This window comes from Orycteropus afer, unplaced genomic scaffold (assembly GCF_000298275.1).
Source record: "Orycteropus afer afer isolate SDZICR_OR568_19922 unplaced genomic scaffold, OryAfe1.0 scaffold00124, whole genome shotgun sequence".
Lineage (NCBI taxonomy): Eukaryota > Metazoa > Chordata > Mammalia > Tubulidentata > Orycteropodidae > Orycteropus > Orycteropus afer.
In genome coordinates this window covers 823567-837256 of record NW_006921711.1, presented here as the reverse complement: position 1 = coordinate 837256, position 13690 = coordinate 823567, and the positions used below count along the sequence as shown (strand labels likewise).

The 13690-nt window shown below is 37.2% G+C and overlaps 1 protein-coding gene across 1 annotated transcript in view; it reads left to right on the top strand.

The window, feature by feature from the left end:
- Positions 1–13690, top strand: part of THADA (THADA armadillo repeat containing) — a 621172-nt gene that overhangs the window by 167847 nt on the left and 439635 nt on the right. The window contains exon 25 of the mRNA XM_042781470.1: positions 6158–6249. Coding sequence (XP_042637404.1) covers positions 6158–6249 — 92 coding nt within the window. The remainder of the gene's footprint in view (positions 1–6157; positions 6250–13690) is intronic.

Sequence of the window (13690 nt, the reverse complement as noted above, 5' to 3'; positions counted from 1 at the left end):
TTTTTGTTATTTATTTGACTTTTTTTTTAAGGGTGAGGGTGTAGAATATTATGTGGTTGGCAGTTATAAACAATATCAGAAAGAAAAATACTTGTGAAGTATGCAGGAAGTTAAAGCTACTAGGCTCTGTACACTACAACTTGCTTTTTTAGTAAAAGAATCAAATGCAATTGTATTCTAGAGCTGCCTGTTGCTGGAAATGGCCATACCTACATAATTTTTGAATATTTGTCAAGAGAGCTTTTATAAGATACGATAAGATAGAGATGTTGTTGTTGTTGTTGTTATGTGCCATTGAGTCAGACCTGACTCATAGCGACCCCTCCTTGGGTTTCTGAGGCAGTATCACTATGGAAGTAGATTGCCCCATCATACACATGTACAAATCTATATGGACATAGAGTTTTGTGAATCCTAATTTTTATTTACTTTAACTCTTCTGTATGTTATAAAAATGTATATGAAAGGAAAGAAAAAAAAATCTGTGAATAGGGTTTTCAAATCATGTTTCATAAGTGTCTAGTATCTAGAATATATGTTGTTGTTGTTGTTACTTGCCACGGAGTTGGACCTGACTCATGGTGACCCCTTCTTGGATTTCCGAGGCACTATCACTATGGAAGTAGATTGCCCAACCTTCCTTCTGCTAGAATATATAAAGAACCCTTACAACTCGACAGTAAAAAGACAAATTATTAAAAAATAGGCAGGACTTCCAGTAAGATGGCAGTATAGGCACACAAGCTACACAGAGCCTCTTCAACAAAGAAAAGAGAAACCAATTGATACATATACAAAAGATAATCCTGGAACCCAGAGCTTTGAAAGGAAGGGTACAGAAGTAGATTAAATACCAACTGGGAGAAGAACCTGAATGAAAACAGTGAGTAAGGAGATAAATGGAGATGTGATCTGTCAGCTGGCCTGATAGCATGGACAGCCTGAACATTACCAAGTGGTGTTAGGACCTGATCTAAAAGAAGGTGGGCACCAACTTAATCTCCAAGTTGGCCCTGCTCACCAAAGGCAACATGAACTACTGACTACTGGCTACACGGACTAACTGACGACTGAAAAGGGAGACAACAAAGAAAGAGACACACTGAGCTGTGGACTTCTGGCTGTCTGGAGAGTACAGCCATTTTGAATGTTTACAGGTGGTGACTGGGAGCAGCCATTTTGAATGTTTATAAGTGGTGGCCATTTTGGATGTTTAAAGTGACAGTGTTCTCGTTCAGATTCCAAGGACCTAAGAATAGGCTCTGCTTGCCAAAGACAGAATGGATATACAGGAGGCTAATGACTGGAAAGGAGACAGGTGGTGAGTGCATAATGCTGCCTACTAGCGAATAGAGGAGCACAGTACACAGTAACCTGCTTACTCAGATACATCGAAACAAAACAAAGAAAATTAAAATCTTGGGCTTACTGCTCCAACATACAATCACCAACTAAATATAATCACAAAAACTTCACAGTGTCTCAGAGACAAAAGACCATCACAGTCCACACAAAGAAGCAAGATAAAGCAGTTGAGACATGGGATCAGGATATAGACCCAGAACAGATCCTCGAGGAAGTAGCAGCATTGGTACTCCCTGATAAGGAATTCAAAAGAATTATACTTAGGTACCTTCAACTGACTGAGAGACAGATCAAGGAAAACACTGACAAAATTGAAGAAAACACAGAGAAAACCCTAGAACAATTTCGAAAGATGATATAAGAACAAAATGACAAAATAAATGAGAAATTAGAAATGGTACAAAATCTATAGCTAGAAATCCAGAAGATTAATACTAAGTTCTCAGAAATAAGTAACATATTGAATGGGCAAAGGAGTAGAATTGAATCAATGGGATTGAAGCAAATACCTTAATACTTCTTTGGAAAGGGATTGGTCAGTAATATAAGATAAGATAGACATGTTGTTGTTGTTGTTACGTGCCATCGAGTCGGACCTGACTCACAGTGACCCCTCTTTGGGTTTCCGAGGTAGTATCACTACGGAAGTAGATTGCCCCATCTTCCTTCTGGGGAGTGGCTGGTGGGTTTGAACTGCCAGCCTTCTGGTTAGCAGTCAAGTGACTTAGCCACTGCCCTACCAGAGCTCCCAAGATAGACATACACACATATAAATCTATATGGACATAGATTTTGTGAATCCTAATTTTTATTTACTTTGATTCTTCTGTATGTTATAAAAGTCTATGTGGAAGTCCTTTCATGCCAGAAAGGAAAGGAAAAAATCTGTGAATAGGGTTTAAAACAAAATGAAGAAAGCCTAAGGTTCATGTGGCTTCAAAAGGAATAACCCACATGTAATTGGAATTCTGGAACAGGAAGAGACAAATAAAATCACAGAGAAAATTCTTGAAGATTTGTTGGAAGACAATTTCCCTGATGTGATGAAAGAGGAGAATATATACATTCAAGAAGTCCAACAAACCCCAAACAGGATAGACCCCAAAAGGAAATTACCAAGACATATCATCATCATACTCACCAAAACTAAACACAAAGAAAGAATCCTGAAATCAGCATGTGAAAAACGAAGTTAACCTACAAGGGGCATCCAGTAAGACTAAGATCTGATTTCTCAGCAGAAACCATGCAGGCTAGAAGGTGATGGGATGGTATATATAAAACCTGAAAGAAAAAAAAAATTCCAACCAAGAATTATATACCTGGCAAAATTGTCCCTCATGCATGATGGTGAAATTAGGACATTTTCAGATAAGCAGAAGTTAAAGGAATTCATTAAAACCAGGCCAAGCTTATAAGAGGTACTTTGGACAGAGAACCAACAGCAGCAAACAACACCTGACCATTAACACACATGATGACATAACCCAGAAACCAACCCAGTTATGGAAGTAACCAAAGTAAATAAGCCATCACAGTCCACACAAAGAAGTGCTGGTGAGACTGTCACATGTTGCTTCCACTGTGGAAAATAGTATGGTGATTCCTTAAAAAATTGGAATTAGAAATATCATTTGATCCAGCAATCCTAGGTTTTAGTCAGATCTTCAGGCCAACGTAATTCTGGAGTGTAGGGCTGATGTACATGAGTGCCAGGGAGATGGGGCCGTATGTGCTGTCCCAAAGTGAGAGAGTGGGGCTTCCATATCCAAGGGGCAAAAGAACAGGGCCTGCTAGGCCAAGGGGGTGAGATCACCACTCAGATGGACTAGGAGAATTGAGTCATCCAATGAAGGAGATCTGAATAGGTGCCAAGTGGACAATGGGTGGAATGTGGTAGTTAATGTTGTATGTCAGTTTGGTTTGGCCCTGGTTTTGAGTGGCTTGGCAGCTGATGATGAGATTGTAATCACCTCCATGGTGGAATCTGCTCTGAGATGTTACTCAGTGCAAAGGAATCTGCCTTTGGGGGTGTGGCCTGCTTACAGTATATATGGAGAAGCTTTGAGAATGGTCTCTAGATTCTTGGCACATCTGGATCTTGCATTTGGCCAAATCTCCATCTCCAGTTCCTGGACTTGAACCAGTGGCCTGCCTTGTTGCCTGCCGATTTTGGGATTGTGCCATTTTGCCTGCCAATCCTGGGTTCATCAGCCCTGGCAGCCGGGAGCTGCCTGAGTCAGAAGAAGCCTCCAGCTCCAGTGAGCCTAGAATAAGAAGTAGAGCTGAAGCCCAAAGTCAGAGGGCTTTCACCCAGCCCTTAGAGCCAGCACTCTGAATTTGGACTTACAGATTCCTCAACTGTAAGAAAATAAATTCCTGTTTGTTAAGCCATCTACTTATGGTATTTCTGTTACAGCAGCCCTAGAGAAACAAGGCAACCACTGAAATATATTCTTTAAAATGAGTGAATTTTAAGGTACTTAAATTATATCTCACACAATAGAAAATAAATTTTAAAAATGTTAAAAGATCACTAGTCACTTTTAGAGGTTGCTATGGCATGAACTCATTTTTCTACAACTCAGCAAATATGTGGAAATGATTTTATACTAACTGAATATCAGGGTAACCAAATAGTTGATGAGGGAAAAATTATTTTTAGTAGTTATTTTCCTTTCTAGAAGAATTGCAACTAATTAATGTAGAAGCCCTACTAGAATAGATAATCATCATCAATGGCTACTAATAGGGGAACTTTATGTAGCCCCCTGATCCATCTTAATATTAGTCAGCAACCAGAGATTATGGGCCTTTTGTTTCCCACCTATTGAATTAAACAAGGGAGTTTTGTTTCTACAGTTTTAAGATGAGCATTGGTAGGTATCATCTCAATATCTCCAGGCTCTCTAACTTTATTACATCTGGCAGCCTTTATATCAGATATATTTATTTAAAGGAAGATAGAGTTTGCATTTCTGTTTTATTTTATGTAGTTGTGTGATTTCTGAGAGGAGAAAGGACATTAGCTGTCTTTACCAATTGATCTCACATCTGGGAGTCTTGGGGAACTATTTCTGTAGACCAGGTAAGAGCTAATCAAGGCCTTTCTAGGCCAAGGGTGATGTTGATAAAGTAATAGGACTGATTGACTTGTTGCTTGGTGACGTTAAGCAGTGCACATAGTAGGGGCTTGATTAACATTTTGTTAAATGTTGAATGGACATAAGTGTATCTGTCTAGTTTTAGAGTTTCACTGGAACTTTGGTATGAATTGTGCCAGTATGTCTGTAAAGTTCATTACCATGGATGAATTGAGTCAGTAGTGGACATTAGAGGAGAGATTTCAAACTGGTGACCTATAGTCCAGAGCTAGCCCACAACTGTGCTTTATTTGGCCTCCATGAGATGTATGTGTGCTTAATTTTCTTTAATTTGTTGCCAACATTTCAAAATAGTGAGATTTCACATAAAAATTGGGTTTCTGGCATCTCTTGAAAAAGCAGAAGATCTGGCAGTGCTGGGCTTATATTCCCTCATGGCAACAACTCAGTTGAAGCAGAATGGTGCCTGCAGTAGACAAAGTTTCCTGCTATGTCTGTCACTCAGATCCTTGTGGGCTTTTGCATTTGTGACCCTTACTCTGGTGGCTTCAGGAAACTGTTCTTTAAATCTTGCATTGTTATTTTTAATTACCTTTCTTCTTATATTGCTGTTTAGCATATCATATGGTTATGACACTTACCTAATTAGAATGTAAACTCTGTAATGGCACTAAATGTGTGTCTTCTATTTCTGGATATTCTCCATAGTGCTGGCATAGTGCCTTAACAATGGGGAAGTCAGTACCTATTTATACATCATTGCTCTGATTTGGCAAGGTAATTGAGGAAGTCCAAGATGCCATGGCTTTCGAGACATTTTTATAATATTCCAAAGAATCTTGACACATTGGTTTGGAAATACATGTCCTCTGTTATCATCTTGGGGGTTAATAATGATAGTTCTTTCCTCTTATTTTTATTAATCGGTTTTCTGATCGGCACATGTGGATCTTGCATTTGGCCGAATCTCCATTTCCAGTTCCTGGACTTGAACTAGTGACCTGCCTTGTAGCCTGCCTATTTTGGCATCAAAATGATGATCCCAAATGATCCAGATGATTTAAATATTAAAACTACCAGATTAAGTCACCTGCATTATAGGCTTAGCATACAGAAATTTACACGCATACAGAAATTTACACATTAACTGTAAAATATTTTCTTGGCCGTGCTAATAATGTAGATTCTTTGAAACTAGATTTTACAAATATTTTCTCATAGTAAATGATTACCAAAAATGAGTGGAAAGAGCTGAGGTCTTTGCTAGGATATTCTTTATCAGGAAGATATGGAAAAATGAGTTCTTTTTTTTTTTTTTAAAGAAATGTTATTTGATGATACAGATACAAAGAGATCATGAGAACTATGGTGGTAATATTAGAAGTATAGGAAAGAACTTCATTGTGTGCATGTGGTTGGACTGTAGAGCTCAGTTCAAGAAGTCATTGAATCAATTACTATGAAGTTTTTGGAAATAGCTTATTTTATGAACACAAACCATATTTTCTTTATCCCTACACTAGCCAGTAGGGTGGGGTGGTGGTTGTGGTGCTTCTTAGTTGCTGTCAGCTCGATTCTGACTCATAAGGACCCCATGTAATTAGGAATGTCTGGTTTGAACATTGTAAATGTTGGTTTCATGCCATGAATATTTTTTAACGCTTAGTATATGTTAATTTTTACATTAGGTGAGAAATTCATCCACGCTTCTCTTTAGTACCTTGATCACAAGAATTTTTGGAGTTAAAAGGGCAAAGGATGAACTTTCCAAAAAAAATAGGTAAGTTACATCTAATACTACTTTTTAAATAAAACGTTGTCCTGTCAAAAATAATTTAAAAAATTTTGTTTACTTTTATAGATAGTCAAGAGCATAAAACTATGAAAATACTATAGTAGTTTATCCTATGCTGCCAAGTCCTAAGTCTTTGGGCAAAAATATCTACTTTATTTAAAAAGTGAATCTTTCAAAGCAACAGAAATACAGCAAAGTAGCAAAGGCTCAAATGTAGCACTTGTTTGTCGGTGCAACAGTTATAGCTTTTTTCTTTTCTTTTTATCTTCTTCAGGTATTTCTGAAATGCCTTACATTACTTTTCCTGATATGTCATCAAGTACTGATTTGTGTGATATGCTTGCTTTTACAGCTAGAAGTTTAAATGTTTATGATACTCTCATCAGAATATGTGCAGATTACCTTTCCATTAAACTCTGTTAGGAAGGAGAACAGTTACAGATCATGGTTATACATTAAGTAATGCTCTTTATATTTAGGCCTTGAGTTTTATGTTTACTCTTTAAGATGTTTTTTTCTTAACCAGGTTTTTTAATGTCTGGAAGGATATTTATGAAACTGTTTTGATTATGGGTAATTTCTAAACATGTTTAAGTTCTTTTTTGTTTTTAAAGAAGAGAAGCTTTGAATAGATGTTTCATTAACACTGAGGAAAATTTAATGGTAGTCTGGCTTGGTTGTAATTGTTAACACTAGATGTCGCTGTAGTTGCGTGGTTTAATGATTTTTTTCATTTAAGATAACAGTTTGTTTAGTGGTCCTTCCCTTAAGGATCTAGAGATAAATTAGGGCCAATTCCTCTCCTACTAAAAAAGTTAATTATTATATTTCAAATTTAGTTTTAGAGCTGTTTTTTATTAAGATGTCATATCCTGTGATGGAACTAAGTCGTAGGTGTTAGAAAATATCAGGAAAATTTTTTTTTATGATGTATTAGTGACAATAATTGTAATGAAACCTGTGTGGTAGTTCTGATTTGTCACTTAAATTACAGCTTATCACCCTATAAAATTCACCAAGTATATAAAAAAAAGGCAGCTACCTATTAGTATGAATCCTCTGAGATTATTCAGGAAATACTTGTTAATTTTTTTTTAAAACTGAGTTGTTTTTTAATTAATGATAAATTACTCCTTTGAGAATAAAATTTTAATTTTTTTTTAGTCTGTTCTTAAATTCTTTCCATCAATAGCTTGCAATCACTAGTGTTTGTTTTTCCTTAACTTTTTGTATTTTGTTAATAGTCCTACAGAGTGCTAGAGTTTAAAATGGTTGGGACATGTTATGAGGGCATTATAAATAGTTCCATTAATAAAATGGGGCAGTGGTACAATTTTGGCCTCCCATGCTGGAGACTTGGGTTTGATTCCTGGCCATTGTACTTTATGCTCAGCCACCACTTACTTGTCTGTCAGATGGACTGGGAAGAGGCTTGGCAATCTAATTCTGAAAATCAGTAAATAAAAACTTCAGGGGTCACAGTGCTACTAGTATCCTATTGTGCATGGGGTTGCCATAAGTCAGAGATCAACTCAATGGCAGCTAGTAAGAACAACATAAAATAAGAGATGAAATTATCAAACAAGTGAAATTAATGTTTAAAACTCAACTTGAAAATGAAAACCACGCATTTCTCTTTTAGTTTTCTAAAGTGATTCTTGGCTATGTATACACATTTTATTATGTACAGATTCATTTAGGTTGCATCTCGATGAGGGCAGAAGAGTAGAGCAGTAAAACCACAGCCTTAAATTAATCTTTTTGCCAAAGCCATGCTGATGAGAACCATCGTTATAAATTCATTCCTCTTGAAAAGCAAGGTTACAAAATATATAACTTTCCTAGAAAGAGGGAAATGGAATATTCCTGTAATTGCTTTCAGTAAAGTTCAAAAGTGAAATGAAGGAATTAGGAATTTAATATTTTTAATGTGATAAACATTTTTGGCAGGAGCCTTTATCTTAATAATCTGAAGATTAGCATGTATCATTCTGTATACTAGTCTTCTGTTCTCTGTTTAACTCTTGAAAAGTATATTTCTTGGCAGCACCCACTAAATTTGCTCTGCCAAAACTTTTAGTTCCTAAATTTGCAATTATTTGTAGTAGCTTTTCTTGTTTTTGTAGTTTATTTAGTTATGTCCGTTTTTGTTGAAATGTTTATATGTGGCTTCCCTATAGATTAACTCCTTGAAGGCAAGACTGTTTCTGTCTATTCTGTGTATAGATAAAGGGCACTTGAAGAATGCTGGGAGTAATGATATCATGTTGGCTGGTTATTCAACCATTGAATAACTAACCTTAGCTGATGAGATTCTCTTGGGCCAGCTAAATTTGCTTCCAGGGCCACAGATTGTCCTGCGTACCATCTTGCAAAATGTGTGCTCTGGTCAGAAGGGAACTGGACATAAAAAGAACATCTGCCTTTTCCATTCAGTGGGGGGAAAAATAACTGTCTTGGGGTAAACAGACTTGGTTTCTAGGCATTTTGCTGCCACTGGAGATGACCTGAATAGACTCCCTGATCCACTTTGCACTTTGGTTTCTCCATTTGTGTAAAAGTAATGTGCTCTGTACTCGTAGGACTATTGTGAGGATAAAACAGACTATTAAAAGTTCATTTTATTTGAAAATATTACAAGTCCTGAGCACATGTAGATATGTTTTGCTTTACCTCTCTGCAACTGCTGTAATTCTATTGCTGTACTCATCCCACTGTCTTGCTGTTAGACCATGCTGTTTGAGGACATGGTCAATATCTTAGCTATCCTTCTATACTTAGTACCTACCATAGTATGCATATAATAAGCATACATAAATACTTGCTTGATGAAACATAGGTAAGAAAGTAAATTTTGCTATTGTAGGAAAGAAACCAAAAACCAAACTCACTGCGTTGAGTTCAATCTGACTCATAGCCACCCCTCCTTGGGTTTCCGAGGCAATATCACTAGGGAAGTAAATTGCTCAGTCTTCCTTCTGAGGGGTGGCTGGTGAGTTTGAACTGCCAACCATCTGGTTAGCAGTCAAATGCCTTAGGTACTATGCCATTTATTTCTGTCTTTGTTGCTATATAGCCATGATAACTAACTGAGACAGGTTAGTTTTCCTCTCTGGTCTTAGTTTTCTCTTCAGTAAAATAAGAGTTTTGGAATATCCTTGAGGTCTCTTCTTTCTATGAAATACTACAGTAAGGCTTTACATAAGGAACCCTGGCAGTACAGTGCTTAAAGTGCTTGGCTGTTAACCGAAAGATCAGTGATTCAAACTCACCAGTCTTTCCTCAGGAGAAAGATGAGACAGTCTGCTTCCATAAAGATTATAGCCTTAGAAAACCCATAGGGCAGTTCTACTCTGTCCTATAGGGCCACTGTGGGTCAGAGTCTTCTCTATAGTAGTGGATGTTAAGGCTCTTATAATTATTATTTAAATTCTGAGTTTGATAAATTACTGTATTCCCATTGCCTAGAGCAGTAACTGCCATGTTGTAGGGATAAGGTTTTCCTTTTCATCTATCAAGAAAGGAGTAGAAGTTGTGCTTCCCCATTTATATGGAGAGAGTATATAGAGTGCATTTGTAATGATTGAATTTTTAAGCTTATTTGGATCATGAAGAATGAGAAAACACAAATTTTACTTGTGTGTTCTCAAATAATGTTAAAATCAAAAAATCCAAAAAAACTCACTGCCGGCGAATCAGATCCAACTCATAGCGACCCCTTCTTGGGTTTCTGAGGCAGTATCACTATGGAAGTAGATTTGCCCAATCTTCCTTCTGAGGAGTGGCTAGTGGGTTTGAATTGCCAGCTTTCTGGTTAGCAGTCAGGTGCTTTAGGCACTATGCTACCAGAGCTCCTTTAAATAATGTTACTACAGTTTAGTTTTCTAAAGCTTCTTTTCTTTTTGTTTGTTGCCATCTGACTGATTTGACCTGACAGAATGAATAGCTGATTCTTTTTAGAATCAAATCCAGCATAGTTCTGTGATCCGGGAAGTATACTAAGCTATAAAAATATCTCCAATTTTAGTGCCAGAAAGCTCACCTTGATAATTCCTCATTTTTAATGAAGAAAACAGTTGTTGTCAAGTTGATTCTGACTCATGGTAACCCCATATGTGTCACAGTGGAACTGTGCTCCATAGAATTTTCAATGGCTGATTTTTTAGATGTAGATCACCAGGCCTTTTTTCCTATGGAAGTGTATGCCAACCTCCAACCTTTCAGTTAGCTGCTAAGTGTGTTAACCATTTACACCACCCAAGAACTCCTGAGAAGCATTAATTTAGAATTATTTGAGTACCTGATTCGTCAAATCTTTATATAGGTGCTCAATGTATAGTATTATACTTTCACTTTTTCTCTTTATTTTAAATCAGTCAATAAGAATGTGTAAACAAGGCGGGGGGGGGCAGGTTTACTGGTCCGATAGAGCCTGGTGGAACCACTGAGACTATGGCCCGTAGCTGCCCATCAGGTCTGGAATTAAACCCACACCTGTGGCTTCCAGCCAAACAAAAGACAGACATATGAGTTGAACATTTACCTGAGCTAGATACACTCCTTGGAGAGAACAATCATGGGAGAAAGAAGGGCTGCTTATGCACAGGGAGACAGCTCGGGGGTCAGGAGGGCATGGAGGGATGGACACTGGGAAGAGGTAATTATTGGGAGGCAGTGGGAGGGGAGCTGTTGCATTGTGGTAAATTGTGGTCAGTGTCATTAGACAAAGTGTATGTGAACTGCTGTATGGAAAGTGAATTTGCTCTGTAAATCTTCACCCAAATCACAATTAAAAAAAAGAGAAGAATATATAAACACTTACCATGAATTCAAGGAGCCCTGGTGGTGTAACAGTTAAGTGCTTGGTTGGTAAATGAATCTGCCAGAGAATGACTTGACGATGCTTCCATAAAGATTACCTAGAAAACCCTATGGGGGCCGTTCTGCTCTGTTACGTGATGCCACTATGAGTTGAAAATTGACTCAATGGTACCTAACAACACTATCAACTATAAGTTCAATATTGACAGGAAAGAAGAGTACATGAGAAATATAAAATTTGGACTTTGTTTAAGCTAGGGAGACAAAAATTGTTATTTGTGAAAATGAAGACAACATGTAATGATCAGCCAATGTGATATGAATAATAAATGTGTTAAACCAAAAAACCAAACTTACTGCCATTGAGTTGGTTCTAACTTATAGTAACCCCTCCTCAGGTTTCCGAGGCAGTATTACTACGGAAGTAGATTGCCCAATCTTCCTTCCGAGGAATGGCTGGTGAGTTTGAACCGCCAGCCTTCTGGTCAGCAGTCAGATGCCTTAGGCACTAATAAATGTGTTAGAAATTTGTAAATGGGAGAATTGAGTAGGGCATTAAGGGTGGAAATTGTGTTTCTTATAAGGTGTTGAGGATGAGTAGATTTGGGGTACATGAATACAGGTAAATTGAAAAATAACAAAATTTGTTTATTTTGATGTTAAGTGCAATTTGTATTCTGCCTTGTTAGGAAGACCTCATGTTCAAATTAATTATTTAGAGCAGTTCAGTACAGTTTAAGAAGAAAGTTATTTGTAACAGCATTGCTGTTGTTGTTACGTGCCGTCAAGTCAGACCTGACTCATGACAACCCCTGCTTGGGTTTCTGAGGCGTTATCTCTATGGAAGTAGATTGCCCAACCTTCCTTCTGAGGAGTGGCTGGTGGGTTTGAACCGTAAAATTATTCCCACTATGTTAGGAGATGTTACGTTACAGTTACTGTATTTCCCTGAGTGTGAATGATAGGAAATTACTTTAGTTAATTCTCATAATATCTTGGTGATGTAGGTTTAGAAGGAAGTTCTGAGGGTCATCTAATCTAATCTAGCACCCTGCTTTATAAACAGATTTTTGTAGCAATTTCCAGACAGATTGACTTTCCTCGCATTCTTCATGTTTTCTAGGAAAAGAGATTCCACACGTTTCTGTGGTTACCCATTCTGTTGTTTAGGAAAGAATTAGATTCTCAAAACTAAAATTGAGAGCTGTAGAGCAATTGGCTTTTTATATTTTAGAGAATGTAATGATTAGAATTATGGATAGCTTATTTGTTTTGAACTGCATAATAGCTATAGTAAGTGCCTGTTCTGCCAAACTGAAAATCAAAAAAAAAATTTTTTCCAGTCATGGCTTGGATAATCTTAACATTGTCAGACCTAAAGAATTCTTATTTTTTTCTACTTAATAACCACATTGTGTTTTCACTCTGGGCCAGGCCTTCTGCTGGGCACTGAAGATGCAAAGTTGAATTAGACATAAGATCTGTCATAGTTGACAGTATGATGAAGACCATGGCTTGTACTGGAGTTTTCATTCCCAGTGTAGAAGAAAAGGAGAAGTTGTGAAGGGAGATGGCATGGTTTTAGTGTCTGTTTGTGTGCTTGGCATGTGTCATACTTTTACACATGACTTAGCTCTTGTCACAGCCCTGTGAAGTAGGTAGTACTATCCTCATTTCACAGTGGAGTTGACTAAAGTCAGTGAGGTTTAGTTATTTGCCCAAGGTCATATGGCCAGAAGATGTGAGAACCAGAATAGAAATCCAATTCCATCTCCAAAGCACATGCTAATGTACATTATACCACACACCCCTCATGAGTAGTGAGTAGTGTTTTAGACTTTGGCTTTAGATTTTACATTGTCAAGTTATGTGGAAAGTGCTTATTCTCTTTACCCAAAATCTAAATGTGACCAATAATCTTCATGGCAGGTTGATTTTAGGAGGAAAGGTGGGAGGGGTGGGAAAGGTGAGAGAAGAAGTATGTTTTGAGAGAACCTTAAGACCTTTCCTATAGATGGTGCAGGATACTATGGATGTTACACCTTTGGTTCTCTTCCTCAGTGGCTCTCATACTCTGTTTTCATGCAGAGAGATGAGAGGAAGGAGCAGGTCTGAGAGTTTTTGATGTCATACTGTGAAGCCTGGAAGGAGGAAACTGCAGTTTTCTGATTTGTCAAGTAGAGAATGAATTAAATTAACCCCAATAGAATTGTTAGTATGGCCATCAAGAATTTACCATTTTTTACATGTACCTCTGTAAACCTTTGTTTTTGATGATAGTTGTGCTATGGGGAAAGAATTTTGGGGTATTATGATAATTTTTGCCTGTAGTCTACTTTCTTAGAGGTTTAGCCTAGTATTTGTCAGTCTATTCTTATGTTTTTCATTTAAATCTTTAATAAAAATGATAATAATAGCAATAGTTATTATTACTGTTATCATTGTTTGTTTTTATCTTTGAAGGGACCTAAGTCATCATTCAGTCCCATTCTTTCATTTTGCAGATGTGAAAATCAAGGCACCAAAAGTTAAGCGATTTGCTCAGCATCTTATAGCTAGTGCTGGTAATATAATTTAATGGTAATTTTTAGTTCATTGTAGGCTC